Source organism: Empidonax traillii, unplaced genomic scaffold, assembly GCF_003031625.1.
Source record: "Empidonax traillii isolate 1590-97213 ecotype Southwest subspecies unplaced genomic scaffold, ASM303162v1 scaffold672:size601241, whole genome shotgun sequence".
Lineage (NCBI taxonomy): Eukaryota > Metazoa > Chordata > Aves > Passeriformes > Tyrannidae > Empidonax > Empidonax traillii.
Window position 1 is genome coordinate 95461 of NW_020955865.1, and position 20662 is coordinate 116122.

At 37.4% G+C, this 20662-nt stretch overlaps 1 protein-coding gene across 4 annotated transcripts in view; it reads right to left on the reverse strand.

The window, feature by feature from the left end:
* GNAL (G protein subunit alpha L) overlaps positions 1–20662 on the reverse strand; it is a 183841-nt gene that overhangs the window by 39871 nt on the left and 123308 nt on the right. For 3 of the 4 annotated variants that reach the window (XM_027899493.1, XM_027899495.1, XM_027899494.1), the window contains exon 5: positions 14613–14710. In XM_027899493.1, coding sequence (XP_027755294.1) covers positions 14613–14710 — 98 coding nt within the window. Of the gene's footprint in view, positions 1–14612; positions 14711–17498; positions 17698–20662 lie in introns of those variants that run through there. The other variant, XM_027899496.1, reaches the window with a different exon arrangement.

Below are 20662 nucleotides of genomic sequence, written 5' to 3' on the forward strand. Positions count from 1 at the left end.
CAAAGCTCTTTTTCCTGATCTAATTTGCCCTTTTGATTCCACTGTGTAAATAAGGAAGACAAAAGTCATAAGAAACTGAAGTAATGCATAACAGATACCAAAAATCAGCATGATACATGATTACAGCCTACTGCAAGCAGCTCACAAATTGAGGAGAATTCAAACAATAGCACATGTTCTGTGATTTGGACATTGAGAATTCCCCGGACTCCTTTTCCTATGAGCAAGCTATTGAGAAACATTGACATTTGGGCAATAAAAAACACACCAAGAGAACACTGATTGCCCAATACAACTGGTATTGTAGTTTTCCTAGCTGTAAAACGATTCCCCTCTTCATACCCACAGCTGATTTGTCACAGCTTCTTTAACCACTGCTGACAACAGGCCATTCATATTACTGTGCATTGTACCACACAGTTTCAGACTGATCCTTAGAAAGGCATCTAACTGTATCTCAAGCTACCAAAAAGCAAAATAGACAGCAACATGCCATGATTTCCAAAAGACAGCGAGTAGGGGATAAAATCCCAACAATATAAAACCCAAACAAAAGAAGAGGAATGCTTTCAATTTAGTCCCATTCTTTAAATAGAATAGAATATTACAAATAGATCAGCCCAAAGATTTCCAAACCTATACACTTTCACTCAGTGGGCTTACCAATAAGCCTGGTGTACAACTAACAAAAAAGATCAGTGAAAAAAACAGTTTCCATATAATTTTATCTTACCATAATCAAGACAACTTGCAACAGCAGAACAAAAATCAGCCTTGAGCTTTGTGAACGGAATGCAATGCAACACGGGCACAGTCATTCTAAGAAACCAAAGCCAATTTACTTCTAATTCAATCTCACACAAGAACAGAGAGTCATGCAGTGACCTGAAAGGATTTTTGTTTCTAAAATGGTAAAACACTGCTTCTTGTGATATTCTAGGAATATGCACAATACTGGACCGTCACACCTTGTTTCAAAGTCTGCAGAATGTCTCTGGCATTATGTGACCAGAGTGTGAAGCTACAGATTTGGCTCTATACCACATCTCAGCACACTCTTCTGAAAGGCATCCCCCTTAAATAATCCATGAAAGATTTATGAGCTGGAGACTAAACTGCGCAAAATGAGGAACTAAGAGGTAAAGCCCCATTTGTTGCAACAACTAGGTAGGGGAAAGGAAGGGGAGAAGAGAGGGCACCTTTACCTTCTCAAGTTGGTAGCAGATCTTGAAGTCATGACTCTGGGGAGAAATATTCTGTGTTAACTACACATGTGTAACACACACACTGTTGCTCACACAATTGTATATACAGAAAAATATGGAATTTTCACTGCAGAAAACTGCAACTGGTTAAATCACTTCTAGCTCAGAGCACCTCACAAGGTATGCAGATAACTGAGTCAGGGATCTGAATGGATACTTGCAACAGTATTACATTTAACTCAGAGGAGAGATGTGTTGAGAAAGGTCTCGAGTTTAAACACGTGAGCAGCTCCCGGGAAGAAATGCAAAACCCAATTTGGGTCTCCATCATGAAATATTAAAAAGGCAATGACACAGCTTCAAATAAAGGGAAGCACCTCTTCTGCACAGCCAGTTGTCCTGGTTGTGCTGTGCACAGTCTCCTGACACAGCCCATGTCACTCAAAACCTTCCACTGTTGATGGGAAGCATTTTTGTTGCTTTTCCTGTTTTAAGCATGATGAAAGTTAAGCAATTCCATATATTTCCTTTCCTTCCCACTCCTTATTGGTCTCCAGCACAAAAAACACAGAAGATTAAATTCAATGTCCTCTTCTATTTTCACTTTGAAAAACAACCAAGATTTGATTATTCCACCTCTTGGCAAGAGAGAAATAAATGAAGAGTCCTCACATTCCTCAGAAGTGAACACAAGTGCCTTACCCAACTGGGCACTTGAAGATATAAAAACTTCAGCTGAGGCCATATAATTGGAGAAGAAATGCTCCTTTTACTTGAAAAGGTAGTTTCTTACAGACAAGAAGACTTCACACAGATATTTTAAAGGTTTATGGTTCTAGGAAGTTTGTATCCCAAAGCCAGGTTCTACTAGTTTATTTCTGAGAAGGAGATATGTAATCTACCTACTTTTAAACTATTTAAAAGCAGAAGTGCACATAAAGCTTAATCTTTGATTTTCCAGTAGTCTGAAGATTTATGCACACTGTGCAACATTTGGGAATTTTCAGCACACGTCAGTGAGAGTTTCTGATGGATTCTTTTCACTTGAGAATCATGAAGCAAGAATGAATTTACTAAAAAAATGAAAACATCTGTTCTGAAAGAAATGCCCATTTCTCCCCCTTTTCTCCTGCTGTTACGCTTTGTCTGATTACAACAATACATAAAGTATAAAAGTATGAAATTATCCAAAAAAAGTCAAAGAAGGATGCCCATACATACCCATGCAGATATCCAAGATACCTCACTGTGATTGACCAAACTGACACATTACCTTCTGTCTCAAGAGCCCAGAGGCTCATATCATAGCAAATGGTCAATCTGTCGAGAATAAAACAATCAACAAACAAAACAGAGTAAAGCAAAGAAATGGATCTGCAGATAATATTAGTAAATGCAGAGAAAAAAGGGAAATATGTCAGCAACCACTGTCTAAAGACAGTGTGCACTGGAACAGAGGAAAAGGGACAATGCAACTGAAGCCAAAACATGATGAATTCTGCTCAAAAGACTTCCAATCTGTGTGGAATAACTGTTACACGCACGTAACTTAAAAAAGCTCCAGAAAAAAAGTGCAGCTTTTATGTTTAAATCTCTCCAAAACTGTGTGATAGTAAAATATGACTCTGACTCCATTTTAAGAGAAAATTGATGAAGTATCAGCAATTCATAATTTTTCAAGGGTTGGAGAAAGTCACTGACTTCTCTGTATTTCACAGGTTTTCACAGACTTCTACAGACAGGGAAATACTGAGTGTTATGCTTACAGAACACTGTTCTTGACAATCATTTTTTGTGGTGAGCTTATTCTGTGTTTTGCAGGCAAAGAGGACAGTAGCACACCTGTTAAAAGAGAAACTCCTGTCCCAGTACTCTGAGGTCCACACTAAATAGACAATTGCAATCCACCCTATTAGAGGCAGAATGAAACTCGGACTTTTCACTTGGAAAACTTTTACTATTTTTCCTCTGGGAAAAAGTGTAGTTGTGTTCCTGGCCTACTAGTGCAGATAATACTCATCTTCTGGAAAAATGAGGCTAAATGAGATGAAACCTGTCTTGACTAAAGACACTTGCTTTAAGCTCAATCACACAAGCTAAAGGGTTCAGAAGATCAAATATTTTGGAACTGTCCTTCAATAACTTCCTTTCTAAAGAAATTCACAGAATTCCTTTAGAAGGTTACTTTTTGCTGGGTTATTTTTTTTGTTATAGGCATTTCAGTAGTAGTCTTCTATAAATTTCTGATAACTCCACAGTATCCATACTTATCTCAATTTTATTGTAACTGCCTTTTAGCCAGACTAGTTCATTGCTCAGAATGTAACTGTATATTTACGCAAGTTCTGAAGATTTACCTGCGCTGTGCTCCTCATATGGTGTGGAAATAAAAGATTTCACTAGCAAAGTTTCTTTTTTGTTGTTTCCAGGATCTCCTGTGGTGGTGGTGGTGGGTTTGCCCCATATCCATTCTGCTCATTTCCGACAGGACATAAGTGAACTCCCCTCAACATTCTTCACTCTCGTACATTTAATATTTGCCTTCATTAAAGAGACATAAGAGACTGCACTCCTGACAAAAAATACTTAGTGCTTTATTACTTTTGCTTTATTTGCAAACTCACATTTATTATCTTTGTCCAACTACAGTCTTCGTCTTCCTTTCATCCTCCAAATAGGTATAACTCGTTTACAACTTACGTAAGAATATTCCCAAAATAATTTTAAATCATCATATAATCACTCTGCACAGAATCATGCATTTAATAAGTAAGCAAACCAATTTCCATGAATAAGCTGTAACAGAGGTCTCACCTTTGTCATTTCTACACAACATAATTTGCTGATTATTACTTTGAGAGTATTATCAGGTCAAAAACCTAAATTCTGACTCTGTTTGTTGCCACTGACAGGAAGTGACGTGCACTCCGCACCACAACCTGATCTGCAGAACCTCTCACCTTGACGTCAGACTCCTACAAACATCAGCTGCCTACAGACCACAGAGGAAAGAGGTGACTAACCAGTGCATAACAAAAGGTAAAGCAAAACAAAAGAAAACCAAAACACCAAACCCAAAAAAATAACCAGAAAGACTTTCACATAGCTAAGAAAAAATGAAACTCAGGAAAAACTAGTGACTACATTTGACGTCTTTTCTTCGAACAAAAGTAACAATACTGATGTAATGAACTATAGTTTACTATGATTATTTCAGTTCAGTAGAATGTAGCAAAATGTTTGTTTGTTGGCATCTGCCTCTTCAGACAAATCTTTTCAAAGCAGAACCCAGTATGTTTGTGGTGAAAATCTACTTTATGGCAAACTTGCTGGAAAAAAGGTTTCTAAGATCCTGACAGTGTAAGGTAATAGGACAACCAACCGCAGGGAGGTTGAAAATAAAAAGTCATACTAGGCAAAGAATCTTACTTCTGCATTCCCCAATCAGAACAAACCCTAGCAGCAACAGTACTCCTTAACGCTCTACTGCTCTTTAAAAAACTATTTTTTAAAAATTGCCATAGTAGTGTTGGCAATTACATGTCTGACATAGTTGTGCCAGTAAATAAGTGGAGGCCAGGTAACTACACCCATGCTCACTATTAAACTTCTTCACACTGTAGTTGGAAAAAAACTTAATAAAGAATAATTATTCAAAATCTGTACCATCAGACTTTCAGGATGCTAACATCCAGAATGCAGATCTTCCCACCCCAAACACATTCTTCTAAACCAGAAGAAAGGTAGTGAAGCCTTCTTAAATAAAGACAAAGAATAGCAAGGTGGCAAAGACACAGAGCCAAGAAACGTAGCAGCAATCTTTTCTCAGAAAAATGCACTAAAGGGTTACATTTTGAGATTCAGTCAAATTTATTTCTGTAATAAAATATCTGAAAAACAAAAAACCCACTCACAATCTCCCTGGAATGGTCAGGAAACGAAACTAAAACTGAGAGTTTTTCTCAGAAAACACATAGAAATGATTTCAAGATTCACCTTTTCCCGCATTAGCACTTTGGTGTGAAAACTACTTAAATCAAAGTCTCCTTTTTACAAATAGAGGAATTGTCATGGGAATACTGAAATGAGGAAAAACTATTTTTTGAAAAAATTCTAGAACAAATGAACTTTCACAAATTTCATTCTGGAAGACAATTATTTGGTGTGTCCATTAAACAGAAGTCTATTGGTATGTCTTACAGACATTTACTTTTCCACTGCTTAATTTAGATTCAAATTAAACTTTGTGCAAAACCCTACAACATAACAAACATTTCTAATTAAATCTGAAAGAATCCTTTTGCAACAGACATAACTGAAACAGTTTCTCTAAAGTCAAATAAACTTTTTAGAAATTCTGGCAGCATCACTGTTGTCTTGTATTAAAATGAACAAAATTAGCTTTAACTTAGTTATGGGAAGCAGAGAGACACCCTTGAACTGATTAGTCTCTTAGTCTAATGTGCTTTAAAACTGGGATAACAACCAAACTGACAAACACAGTGACTCTATTTTGGTTTAGTCTGAGGTGTAAAATTTATTTTTCAAGCACAGGCGCTTAGTCTTTATACTTTTCCAGCACAGTATAAACCATATTTTATTTTCTTATTTCTAAACGTCTGCATTCCACCATCTTTCTTTTTCCAAATCTGTTGGTGCAGTGTTAATTTAGAAAAACACCACCACCCAACCCCCTGGCTTCTTGCAGATCCTAATATAAACATGGCTGTGTACATATATTAGTGCATAGGAGCCTGTGTATGCAGAGTCTGGCCAGTGAGTAGTTCCTTAAGGAAGAAATATGACTCTTGGCCTTTCTTTATCCTGTCATATGAAACTATCTACTAGAAAAAAGAGAAGCTGACCATCTCTAAGTGAAAAAATGCATGTGGCATTTAAGGAAAGACAAAGCCCAAGTGTAAATAACTTGACAGTATCCTGTATAATCTGCCATTAAACTTTCAGTGCCTTTCTTTCTTTTTTAAGCATTCAATTTATACAGCTGTTATAATAAATTTATTATGCAAACAAGTATTTCACAGTAGGTTAGGTTTAAGGTAACAGAATATAGAGCACATTTTTCTCTAGAGCACAGTAAAAAAAATCCCACAGGAAAAAAAAGTTAAAATACATTTGTGTTACATAATGATAAGCTTATTAATAAGATAACGTATTCTTTAACCAACTAATCTCTGCTACTGAGAACATGCACATACTTGACAATGAATTGTAAATTAACAGATTGAACTAAACTCTATATCAATTGACATAAGCTGGAGAAGTGGAATAAATATATAAGTGACTCTCGACATTCCCTGAAATATAGTGAAGCTGGTTTTGGTCATAGTTCACTCTTTCTCCCACGCATACACTGGAAGAGTCCTAAACCAAGAACAACATATAAATAACACCACAACTGACAGAATGACCTAAAACTTCCTTCTGAAATCTACTCGTAAATCCTGCATGCAGATCCTAGATAACCAGCATAGTCAGTTTTATTTCATTTGCAGACGTTTTGAGATGCTGATGCTGTACAATGACTCACAAATCAGGATTTCTGGAGTTAAGCTGTATCAGCATGTTTACTGTAAGCCATGCTTAGTCTTACGCTTTCTTTGACTTGCCAGTAGGGAATACAGAGGTTTTAAGGTTCTCTTTATTGGCAGTTATCTGTACTCTAGATGGGACATAAACTTTCAGGGCAGCTTTCAAAGTCTAGTTATTAACTTCATTATTTTCCATTCCTGTTTTAATGAGACCATGTGTTATTTTTAACATGCAAAATTCAAACAAAACGTCCCTCAGTGAAGCCCAGTCCTATAAAGAAGCCTTCCTTTCCTGCTGCTCAGTAGCCCAGATTCTGGCCATTTTCACCCGTCACACTGGCCCACTGTGCCAGTTCACTGACTCAGCCCTGTACCAGTACCTATTCACGTCCGTCCTCACTGATGCAAAACAAACACAGTCTTTTCTCTTCTAGTAATAAATGCAACAGAATGCTCCGTCTTTGCTATACAGAATATTGATGCCTTAAGAGCATATATATTGAGGGTGATGCTGAATGTCTTAATTCTTTAGCAGACTCTTGCTTGGGCTATAGCAATGTGTATTGCAGGTACAATTACACAAGCCTGCAGTCTACCTCTGCAGTAGAGATATGGAAAAAAATATCTCCAAATTAAATACAGGCTGCTAATATAGAAAACTAAACGCAGACAAGCTCAGCTGAGGGACCTACTTGCAATCCTCCAGTTCACTTAATGGATTGGCTGAGTTGCTGTGTTGCATCAACATATCCTGCACCTATTATTACCCTGCATGTGCAAACAGGCAGGAAAAAAAATTAGGAAAACCATTCATCAGGTGTTCAGGAAAAACTGAAAAATTTGTTGACTAGAGAGGAAAGAACTGTTTCCTCAACAGAGTAAAGCCAGCTTTGCTGTATTTTTTAAAGGAAACTAAAAATGTCTAATAAAACATCTTAAAAAGAGCCAAAGTGTACTTTCATGCATTTGTCATAACTTTGTCTTTAGACTTTATTACTCTTTTAAATTGAGATTAAGGAATATTTTATATTTTTCTGCTTTACATTTTGCTGTTTCTAAAACTAGCAAACACAGAGAAGCATGTGGGAAAATGTATGGTTTAAATTTATGTCTGAGCAGTGCATCTAGGGCTGCTTAAAGGCTTTGCCAATGATTACTAGCTAATAAGAAAAAGTATTTGTCACGTTGATTTTTTAAAAGGCAGAGGCCCTGTCTTTATAAACTATCATCTCTCGAATATTTTTTTATTTGAGAAGTATCATTTTCTTCTCTAGGAACAAAAGGTGTTTGTGAACTGAAGTGGCTAAAACAGGCAGGTACATGCCCATATGCCATTCTGCCTATTTGTGAGTGGTGTTTTCATATCCTTCATCCTCCAAACTGAAAATACAAAGGCATTTTAGGGGTTTCTACAGCTGCTTTTTTTTTTTTCCATATTTTTGTTCTTATAAGTACTAGTACTATAACATCATGGTCACCTTTTGATTACCAAAGTTAAGATAGAATTGGTATAGTCTAATGGGTTTTTTTCATAAGTGAGGCCAAAAAGGGGAACAACATCAACAAAAAAATCACAGCAACACATGAAAAGGTTATTTCACAGAATTCCCAGCGCATATTTTAAGAAACCACAATTCTGCCTCTCAAGAGTGTGGTCTATTAGTCAGTAAACAGTGAAAAATGGAAGCGTTACACACTGCAGAATGACTTTTGTCCTATCTGGCAACCACCTCTGTTTAGAAGACTCATCAGTAAGGCTACAGTCATTACTCTCTAAATATAGCCACTCGTTTTTTCTACCATTAAATAACAATTTACTGGTTGGTTAAAGTTTATAGTTTAAACCAGGTAAGTGGAGAAAACCAGTTCATGAATTCATCAGCAAAATTTGCTTCTAACTTAAGTAATGAATTTGTAAGGTTTGAAAGTGATACTTCATGTGAGATCTCAAAAAGAATCACATCATCACAGTGAGTTGTTTACATACGAACCAGAACAGAATTTCAGATGGAAGAAAATCATATTATGGTTTCCTGTATCACCATAAAAATTTAGTTCTTAAAATCTAGTTACATGAAACATTTAGAATGAATGCTCTTTCTCATTTTTCTGAGTAAAAAGTATTTGGCCTATATTTAATAAGCAGCTAGCAAGTTTAAAAAGAATCACTGCTTTTAAAAATAATATTCTCTACATAATTGTAACAATAATGATAAAACCAAAACCAATAATAATGGTAATAGCGTTTAGGTTAATTTATCATACATCCATTCACATTTACTTCATAACCTTTCATGAAGAAAGAATACACCAATACACCAGACTGCAGTGCCACACTAGACAAAAGAAGCAGATAACGCCAAGGTAGCTTGGAATTTAGGGATATATATGTCCATACTAGCAATTAAACCTTATGTCCAGAAGAGTGCAAGGAAAGTCAGAAATATGTTTGGTTTCAAAAAGTGCTACTCTTGAAGAAAGAATTACCTGTTTTCTCACATCAAGAGTTGAATCTGTTGACAACAGCACAAAGAACTTTTTTTTTTTTTTCAATTACTCCACCTAACACTAGGATAGATGTCTCAGAAACTGGCCAAAACCCTTCTCCAAGATAGAATAACTGCAAAGAAAAATAACATGAGGTGTGTTTTTTTTGTGTATACTAGCTCAAATATAAAATCAATTTTCTTTGGCCAAGCTCACATCCCTTGCGTTTGCTTTCCTGAGAACTTGCATAATCAATTTTCATTAACCCCAAGGTTTGCATAGAGACCAATTTAGGTCTTCACTACCAAGTACATCAGAAGTGGTGTATTTTATCGTGGAAAGAAGGCTGATAGAAAAACTGGGTCAAAGTACTGGCTGAGGGCAGGATTCTCTTAAGTCCTTGGTCTACTTCCTACACTGAGGAACTCAGCGAGCCGAAGCACAATTCTTCCAGCCAGGGCCACCCTAACACATATACATGATGTTTTATCGTGTCAATGCAATGCGACAAAATTCAACTCTGGAAACTTCCAATAAACTCAAAAGTAGTTTTTTTTTTCCTTAACAACATCTTTTGCAAACTGTGTGTGACCTAAATTGAGAACCAGATGTTCTGCTTTTGTCTTTTTTCTCCCCTTTCCAAAGTGCCTATTTCTGCTTGTCTATTCTTCTGCTCTAATACTACCACCTTTCCCTGACAAAGTCTAGGCACTGTAAGTATCCCCACACCTTTCTTCTGATCACTGTAACTAATTCAACTGAATAACTTACAGTGGAGCAACCACAGCTAAGTTAACTCAATGCTTACTTTATTGAAAGAAGGTGCAGACACCACCAGACTGGGGGTGCCTGATATCCCCAAGGATGACAGATGTTCTGCAAAGGTTTTCAACTGCACTGCAATCTCTGGGCACATGTATTTGATATTTAGGGAAGAGTGACTTCAGTGGCCTATCTGGAATTGCTAGAGCAGCCACCCATTAGCACATGGTACAGTTTGCAGAGAAGAAACATGGCTTATTATACAGAAACCACTTCACCAGCATTAGAGTGAAGTCAATCAACTCACATGTATAACACCAACAGGTGGTTGCTACATATAACTCTACCTCTTGGTATGCTATTAGTTAAAAAGAAATTGTATATCTCTTCATTGCCACATAAATTAATATACTTAAATTTATGAAGTTTTTAAAGACACATAATCTACTCATCAACTTTTTTTTCTGGGTCATTTTTTTAACTGAAGGCCATCATACCTGAAATTTTATTTCACACAATCACAGAATATGCCAAGTTGGAAGGGAACCATCCCCAACAGTCACACAGTTTGAAAATATTGTTCAAATGTTTCTTGAACTCTGTCAGGCTTGATGCTGTGACCACTTTTCTGGGGAAGTGGTCCAGTGTCTAGCACTCTCTGGGTGAAGAACCTTTTTCTCATACCCAACCCAAACCCCCCCTGACACAACCTCAGGCCATTCCCTTCAGTTCTGTCACTGGTCACCACAGAGAAGAGACCAGTGCCTGCCCCTCCTCTTCCCCTGACAAGTCCCCTATCATAGTTGTAACTGTGATGAGGTGTCTCCTCAGTCTCCTCTTCTCCAAGCTGAACAGACCAAGTGACCTCAGCCACTCATATGGTTTCCCCTCAAGGCCCTTCATCATCTTCATTGCCCTCCTTCGGATCTTCTTTAACAGCTTAATATCTTTCTTACATTGCAGATCTGTTCTAAATTTAAAGAAGTTTGCTTTGCAGTTCCCTTCCATGGATACAATAGAATTCGTGTATTCAACAACTAGTATGAAGAAACTCGAATATTAAAAATGGAATTGTATTTATCTTATGGGAAACTATTTACCTTTTAAGACACTGTTCTAGAGTCACAAGAAATTTTTTAATTAATATATTTTTGTCTATTGTTTACGTACTAGTCAGTTCCATGCCAAGACAGCACTAAATCACAATACGAAGACCCCCTATAGACCTAGAATTTGCTGAATTTAAAGTATGTGAATATAGACAAAAATCACAGTTCAAACAGAATTCAAAGTAAGTTAAAGTTAGATATAAGATTTATCATCATAAACCCTGCTGAAATCTGCGTAAGTCAAATGGGGACACTACCAAATCAAATCAACTTTTCAAATTAAATATCAGTTTTTGAGATTAAACTTGAAATGTAACTTGAAAGAAATATTAAACCAGAAGACAGGGAAAACAATAACCTGCCAGCTTTATGATATTAATCTTGAAGAAATATATGAAGGTCATTAAGGGAATAAGATGTTTGATAGCCATGCAATACTTCCCCCTCCAAGAGTTACATAAATGTCTTTGTAGCTAGTGATAAAGAACAATTCTGATCTTTGCTGGCCCCTGGCTTGGTCACAGATTTGTATTTGTTACAATTATCACATGATGCACCAACGTGATGTGTGCACTAAATGTATTCCTTAACAATGCAAGAAGTGTAGATACATGGAGACTCATGTAAGAATATTAAAATGATCTCACAAGCAGGCCCTAATTCTCATTCCCGTGAAGGAACAGTGCTCTAGTAATTTAAAAGGGCATTGAAGACCAAGGAAAATCAACTTTCAGGCATAATGTAAATAAAACATTTGCCTCTGTGTCTTTCTACTACCTCTCATTCCAGCAAAATATTTCTCCCACAGTAATAAAGTAAATTAGGTTAAGTTTTAAAAATACAGAAGCTCTGTACTGCAGCCAAATTAAACTATTCCAAAATACACTGCATTTGTAACTCATTTAACAGTCAGCAAGTTTGGCTGCTGACATTATAATTTGCTAATAATGCTTTTCAGTATTTTAGTCAGCCACCCAACTTGCAGTCCAATGATTTTTCTAACATATGTTGGGATTTTTTTTGAGTTTGCTTTGTTTTTCTTTAAGCAGAGAAAAAAGTGGTGACCTACTGACAGTGTTCTTCCTTCACTACAAAGTGAAAGATTAGGATTTAGCTGATGGCATGGGATGCTTTCTCCTAAGACCAGTGTAATGGAAACATTGCAGATGTTTCAAAATCCCACAGTAAGCATGTGTATCAGCATTACACTCCTCTTTCCTCCTTTACCAGTTAAAGATGGCCATAGAAAGGTTGTGAGAGAAATGCCACTAGCTCCTGCTGAGTCACGAAGACAGCACCCTCACTCTCAGTATCTTCTAAGTGTATGAAAGAATTTATATGTAGGTATCAGAACTGTATTTCCAACCCAGCCTCACACGGTCTGCCAGCTACGAGATGGATGAGACCCCACCACCCTGAAAAAGGTTCATCCAGTGCTATCACAGAAATGTTCCTCTGGGTAAAGCAACTACTGTTGTTGTGCAGTATATAAATACATATGTGCAGCAAAGACACAGAAACTTCTAAAACTCCTTTTCATTGACTCTATTAGTGTCATTTTAATTTTCAAGGAATGATGGAGGGGCAGATAAAAGTTGGTGTATTTCTAGCAACTTTCTTTCTGTTAAGATTACACTTCACTGTTTCAAATCATCAATACCTGTGAGAAAAAGGCTGTTCAATCAGATCAATGAGACAGCTGAGTTAAGTGTCTGCTCTAAGACTGAAGGTGTACAAACATTGATAAGTCACTTAGCTGTTACATTTTCAGGTAAATCATGAAATGAAAAGCACAGATACACTCAAGGAATATTTAAGTATCAAATGCTACTTCATAAAGGGCCTTGAAGGTGAAGAATCATGCAAAGTTTGTATTTACTATTAAAAAAAATAATCTCAGAATAAACCAAAATCTAAACAGATGAAAGACGTGGAGGGAAGAGACACAGAAAAAAGCCCTACTGAACTTCCCCTAGCCTTCTAGGAAAAAAGGTAGTAGGATTCAGTTTTATGATTCAGGACAGTGGACTTAATTCTAGATGTACTTTTTACCCCCATTTCTGTTTTTGTTTTGGACATAAGATTTAACATTCTCCTTGTCAAAGCCTGTAGAGAGGTATCATTTTTTTTAAAGGGAAATCACACTACTATTATTGCTGTAATTCAGTGTCTTCCTTGTTTTGTCTGATCCTTTCAGCACCATTTTACAAAGCGGGATTGGGAGTCACATTGAGCGTTACTGATCAGTAAAGCAAGTTCTATGTTCATTTATTTTAAATATGTGTCGTTACTCAATTTCCTTGGTCTGATGTCTTATTTTAGTATATTAATAGATATCATAAAAAAGTCAGTCTGCACTTCTCAGCAAGCAGAGCTCAGATCTGTATTATGGTGTTGGTGGTGGGTGAGGGCAGAGGGGAAACTGATCACATTTTAGGACAACTGTCTAATTTTATCTGTGTACAACTACTGTTTCAATTTCTAGCCACTTGAGACTGTGAGCAAATGCCCAAGTTTTGGTAAATTCAGTCCACTGAGGTCAAATGAGTTCCTTCATACTGAAAATTTTCCCTCACTTCCATGTGCTGATGAATCATTTTTTCCCAAAAATGGTCTGGAAGGAGGGAAAATAAACTATGACCCACAACACCGAAATTCCCCACTGTGACAGAAGTGCGACAAGTCCTTTAGTGACATGGAACATTTCCTCTGCCTCGGGCTCATCATCAAGAGCAGAGAGAACAGAAAAGCAAAACACTGAGTGCTAGAACAGACCTGTGGCATTGCTGCTGACCATAATGCCAATTAGACACATCATAACACACTCGAGTGTGTTCTCTGAAAACCCTAAATCACATAGCAACTATAAGAGTATGTATTTTTGCAATAGCAGTTCACATGAAATGTATATTTTTGGTCAAAGTCTAATTTAGACTTATGTTGCTACTGAGGACAGTTGAGTTTGTAGCCCTGCAATGTCCATACATCTTTTTGATTAGTGTGTTTTCATCAATGTACTATGTATTTATGATTTGTACCTTCATAATCTACTACACATCTCTTCTCAGAACATTTCTGACCAGACTGAACCTGTTTACAGATTTTGACTGTGTTACACACACGTGTACCACTTCATTTGATGTACGTGAAGGACAGAATACCACACGTACTACCATCTTTAATGAAATACTGCTTTTATTTTTTCCTCCTAGAAAATATATTAGTAGTGCAGGTATACATCTGATTACATAAAAATCTCAGAGGTTCTCATGGAATGTGAAAAGACAGAGCAGTTTCAGCACTGCCTGGGTCTCAGAATTTTAAACAAAGCATTTTCCTTAAATTGGCTCTACACTTTTTAAACTTAATAGTTTCAACTGAAATTATTTTATATAAATTTATTTTGAGTGGAATAAAGATACTCAAATATAAATGTATTTTCTAACTTGTTCCAGATGATCACATTCTTGCCTATAAATTTCATACAATTTCATACTTACTACTGTGCACAGTCAATCAGTTGATATTCGTTTGACCTCTCGAAGCATGCCTTTACGCCTTCATCATCCCAGAGCTTTTTTGCATGTTCAAAGAATTCCTGAAAATTGGAAATGCAACAAATAAGAAAACAACTCTCCACTTCTTCAATCCCCAATCTATATGTGTTCCCCCAACCTTAATGCTTTATGCTTTTGCAGAATGATAGATTACACCCTTACAGAAGAAAAGGCATTAGCATTTAATACTGTAATAAATTTTAATATTAATATTAATATTAATATTAATATTAATATTAATATTAATATTAATACATAATAATTTTACTGTAAGTACAAAAGCTACCTAGAAGCATGTTCACCTAATTTTTAACAGATTTTACACTTCTGTCATGAAAAAGGCATAAAAGTGAGGCAAAAAGCTGCTCAGCTTATAAACATTAGCTTCCTAGAGAAAGAGTCAGTTGTAACTTTAAAAAGATTGTGCAATTTTTCCTGAAAAACACAACTTTCCACTACTTGGTATTTTCTCATGCAGTATAATAATTTGATTGCAAGACTTTCAGAGTCTTTGCTCAACACCACTTCCTCCAAACAGCTGCCTGGCACAATGTGCTTTTCCTAGCAGCTATCCCAGGCAACCCAATCCAGAAATATCTGCCAGCAAGCCTGTTTCAGAATTATTTGAAAGAGGAATCAAAGCCGTCCTCAGTGACGGTGAAGCCATGGCTCTGTTGTATAAAATGCATACATGCAGAGAGGTAGGTCTGACCCCACCTGTCCAGCTCCTTCCTTCCTCCAGCCCCAGCCCTAGAGACTCGATGATCCAGCTTGTTTTAAAGCTGCGAGTCCATTTTATGTTATATCATTGCTGCTCAGTGAAACTGTCACTGAGTCTTTCCAGTTACATCGTTCTAAAAGCAAATGAAGGGTGGTTAGATAAATTAATATTTCCTTTATAACATGACTCTTTCCTCCCTCAAACCAAATTGTTAGAGTAATACATCAACTCAAACACAGAAGTTGTTTTCTTAACACCTCAACACTTCCAATAAATCACCAGAGCTCTTTGGTTAGTCACAAATTGCTTTTCCACAGTTCAATTTGGCAAAATGTGTCAAATGGGCATAATACCACTGTTCACTTCATGATCGTGTCAAAATTTTGCATAACATCTGAATTCTGAAACTTTCTGAAATGGCTTGACAGTCTCTCCCCACATCTTTTCAGGATTAAAAATTTCTCTCAGAAGACAACGCTCATAGTGAAAGACCTTGGCAGCACCATGAGTTCACTTTTACTCTGTATGGATTTCCCAACTTTGCATGCTACCCCTGTAAGGTGTCCCAAAAGGTGACACTTTGCTCATCAGCAACTGCCTGTGACCTGCTGGTGACATTTTCAGGGAGAGACAAAACACAAGATTTTCAGAACAAACTAGTACAGAATATTTAGTAAGGCTTTGAGCATAGCTACAGAGGTCCTGAATAACCCTAGAAATGCCTTTTTTTCCCCCAAGATTTATTGTACAAAATGTAGAGAGACAGAAAAAAATCCATTCTTTAAGAAGTTTTCAAAATGTTTGAGAAAAGATATTAAAGCAGGTGGGAAAAACCTTTGCAGAAAGTCTTGGAAGAAGAGAGGAAGTTACACTGGAGATTGGCAGATGCTTATATTGCCCTTGGAATTTATTTCTTCACTTGGTGAGGACATATTTATTTAGTCTTTGGTACTTTAATGACTTATGTAATGATTGTTTTAAACACTGCAGATCCACCTTTTGAAGTTATGCTACAGCTATTATAAACTCTCAGCAGAAGGAAAGCAAAAACAAGCTCAAGAAAGGACAAGATATCAAACTAAGTAAGAAAAAGGAAAGAGCAGACACACCTAACAGAGAAAGAAAGAACTGGAAAAGTCAAAATCAAAAATACCAGAAAGCATGGAACATTCTCAGACTTGATGTTTATGCTTGATTGATATTTAGGGCATCAGCTGAATGCATCTCATTGGCATCTTTGGTCAAAGAATGGCATTGCATTCTCAATGGAAAAAGGGAATTCTGGATAGGAGTCATGGTCCTGAGGCAAAAGGACCCAATTCCCCCCTCCCCTCCGATGGGTGCATGCACAGCAATGCACAACCTCAGCCCTTCCTCCCACTGGTACTTGCAGCTGCAGGTGCAGGGTCTGAGCTCTGCCTTCCCTTCCTCCCATTCAGTGGGTGAGAATTCCCACCCACTTGGAAAGCCATCTCTAAGGGGAACCTACATCTAAAAAATGGCCACATTCAGCCCCACACAGCCTACAGGAAGGGGAGAAGAGGAGGACGATGTCAGTGTGAAGGCAATTGCAGGGTGGGATGGTTTGAGAGACAGCTGCAAATGTAAGTAAGCAAGCAAACAAAGTTGCATAGCTACAGTAGTTTCTAACATCACTTTTGTTTTTATATGCTCTGAATGAGCTTTATTTACTCTTAAAAATATCTTCTGAAAAAGAGGCAATCTTTTCAGCTCAGCTTCTAAGACCCTACAAATATGTTGTAAATACAGGGTTTCCATATAATATGCTTCAAATATTTCCACCTGACCACTACATCTCAAAGCAGTCTATTTAAAATTACTTCCAGACTTCTAGTCCAAAGCAAATCCTATAAAACGGAGCAAATATACTTACCTCATTAAAATGTACCGATCTACTGCAGAGGAGTACACTTGCCTGCAAATTGCCTCCCACACAGCTACTCGATCCTTCCTTCCCAGGTGACTAAAGCCTTCCAGAAAAAATCCTGCTTCATTTCAAGACACCAAGTACCACGATCCAACTTTTCACAGTTGTTTTTAACCCCCTTCTCATCTGCCCTAAGTTCCTCGGGATTTTTTCTGCTCACCTGCAGAAGGTCCCCATTGCCAAGCACAGAGGAGGATTCTGCTCACACGTGCCAGACATGTTTGGACCCTTATCTCCTCTCCATCTCAAGACAATGTCCAGACAACAGTTGCCATGTCAGCTTCAACCTCTGCTACCAAGTCCCTTAGGCCTGACAGACCCTCCAACAACTGGTCCCCTCTCCTCAATCCCTATAGACCCCAATGCTTGTCACATCTTCCTCCTGCCAAGGCCACAACAAGGCCACCTTGCTGGCAAGCAGGCACTGGTGAGCTCACAAAGGTGTGGGCTTCAGGCTCTGCCTGCCCTGCAGCACCTGCTCTGGAGCTGCAGTATCCTCAGGGTGGCAGCCACAGCTGGCAATTCCTGTCAGGGGGAAGAGCCAGGGTAATTCAAAGGACAGAAAATTCATCTTTGCTACAACTGATAAAGGAAGATGGACTAAAACTTTTCAAAACATTACCTTAAGGTCAGGGCAACACAAATAAGGTTTTTAAGGGTAAGGCGTGACCTTAGTAGCTTACATTCTGAGATGGCCAAACTAAGACTTTCTTAAAGGTATGACTTCTGGAAAGCAGCTTTTCAGAAGTTCTTAGAAGTCAAGAGTCAGGTTCTTTAGGAAACCTCAACCGGGACAGGAGAAATCAGGGACACGGTAAATCATTCTGGTAATGTGATGCACTATATTCGCAAGCAGATGCACCTGACTTCTACTGGAACAAAGTCACCAAAATCGACTAAAAATATTTAGTATACTGACGAGAAACAGGAATAATGTACTGTGCCTGAAAGCAAAAAAACACATCATGACACACCTACCAACATAAACAAAACAGACCTGTTTCACCCAAACTTTTCCTTAGGTACAGAGGTATACAAATTAATTGTATGCCTGTTAATATGCACCAATTAATATACATCTAAAGTAAAACAATCAGTATTTCTTTATGTTGCATTTTAATTAGAACATTAAAGAAGTAAATGATAATGTCTCAGGTCTCACAAGTTACAGGTCTCATGAATTAAATTTTTACATTGGATGCGCTAATTTACACCATTTACCTAAGAATTTATAGTCATCACTAGACCATACAACACCTTGATGTGATACTTCGATCTGATCAAAATGAAAATGTGACACACAACATCTCCAATATTTACTAATATAAAATAACCTGGACATTTTCCACTCTTTCTGGGATGATCAAAAACCTCAGCCCTGCATTCCCAAGCTTCTTTCTCACTAGCAGATAATTTTTGCTATACATGAATATTCACATATCATGTAAAAATCATAAAGAACCATAAGCAGGTTAATAATTACTTTTTCCTTTTCAGAGAGAAATAAGCTAAGATGTGCATAAATGTAGAAAACCCTGAGCTGATATCACTCATATAAACAAAACTGTACTTTCATTACATTTTAAAAATATTTTCACTCACCTATTCCAAGGCAAAATTTCTGAGTTGAATATACTCCTATACAAAGCATTCCAAGAAAACACTACCGGTAACAAATGCAGATGTACTACAGCTAAGCCTCAAGGCACTGTTTTTCAACTTTGTCTTACTAGAAGTTACAGCATGTTCTCGAAATTCAATTTCCCTTATTTTGGGAATAAACTTATTTATCTGTAGGTTACCTTAGAAACCTCCTCCCCCTTATAACTCCCACAAAAAATTTTCAAGTAGCTAAAAAATGGACTTATTTCACTTTTCAGCTGCCTAAATTGGGAATAAATAGTAGGGATGATTAAACGATGACATATCTTCATGAACAAATCTTTATGTATTTTGGAAACAGAACTTTTCATCTAACTGTTTCACAGACCACAAAAGTTCATGTTAGGTCAGGAATACAATTTTTATTCTACTAAGATTCCTTTCTGTCTTCCTTCCAAGATGGAGCACACATTTAATACCTATCCTGATGCTACCTTTCAGTCTCCCAGAAACTGGGATGTGGAAGGTTCCACTGTATTTTCTACTCCACATTTCTTCTGTAAATATATTGTAAACCTGGAAACAAGAGTTTAGATCAATGTGAAGTTGATCTCCCTCAAGTCAAAATGTATGCTCTTATTCTCCTAAGCTTTGGAACTGTAAGACAATTTCTCATCTAAAAGACATATTAAACCTGTCTGGTTACCCAAAAACCACTTACAGAAGTGGCAAACGTTACACATTTTTATAGTTCTGCCATTGTGGGTGTGAAATGAAGTCATCCCTTCTATTCTGAATTTTAGTTACTACTTCTTCTCTCATGTACTTAACCAAACAAAAAGTAAATCACACAATGCATTAAAAATTCCCACCTAACACCTCTCCAACTCCCAATGACAACTGCAGTGCAAGATGATCCAGAGAATTCATACAGAAAAGGAAGTAAGTGCCTCCCTACCAAACAGGGTGTACCCCCTTATATTTCCCAATGCAGCCCCTGTCTCCCATCCACTGAACTGTGGAAAAGTTTTGTGGAATAAAAGGGTGACAGCTAATGGGGAACACTGTATGACCATAAAAGTGACGCCCAGTGGAGTTAAATTAAGGGTTTATAAGCAAAATACCCGTGGGGTTTTCTAAATGTGATGTTTGACTCTGCAATCTGAACAATATCCTTTGAAGTATCCTTTTCTGTGTACCACATCCGAGGTCAAAACTGAACCAGATCCATCAGTCTGCAGCCAAAATCACTAACCACGACAGCAACAGCAAGCAACAGGATGCTGTGCTGTTACTGGGGGAGGATGGGACAGCAACATAGCCTGGGAGATACGACTAGGAGCAATAACTCTAATCTAGCAGTTTCTTCAGTTCCCAGAGAGCTGTAAAGAAGCCCTTTTCCATGTGGTGCCCAGGGGATGACCAGAGTGACTGCATCCCTGGAGAAGGGAAGCTCAGCTGAGCTTCCCCTCATGCTCCAGAAAACTTTGTGGCTCCTGGGGCTGTCTGCTGTGCTGGCAGATGCCACAAATCTGATTAGCATATTGGTGTTCTGTTCTGTTGGGTTTTGTGGCATAAGCCTTGTAAAGTAATAGAAGAACGGCAATTTAAAAAAAAAAGTTTATATTTTGGCCAAGTAAAATCTGGAATTTAAAAGGATGAAGCAAAAGCACGCTTTTGTGCCTCTAGGATTCTCTTGCAAGCCTCTACAGTCTCTTCTCA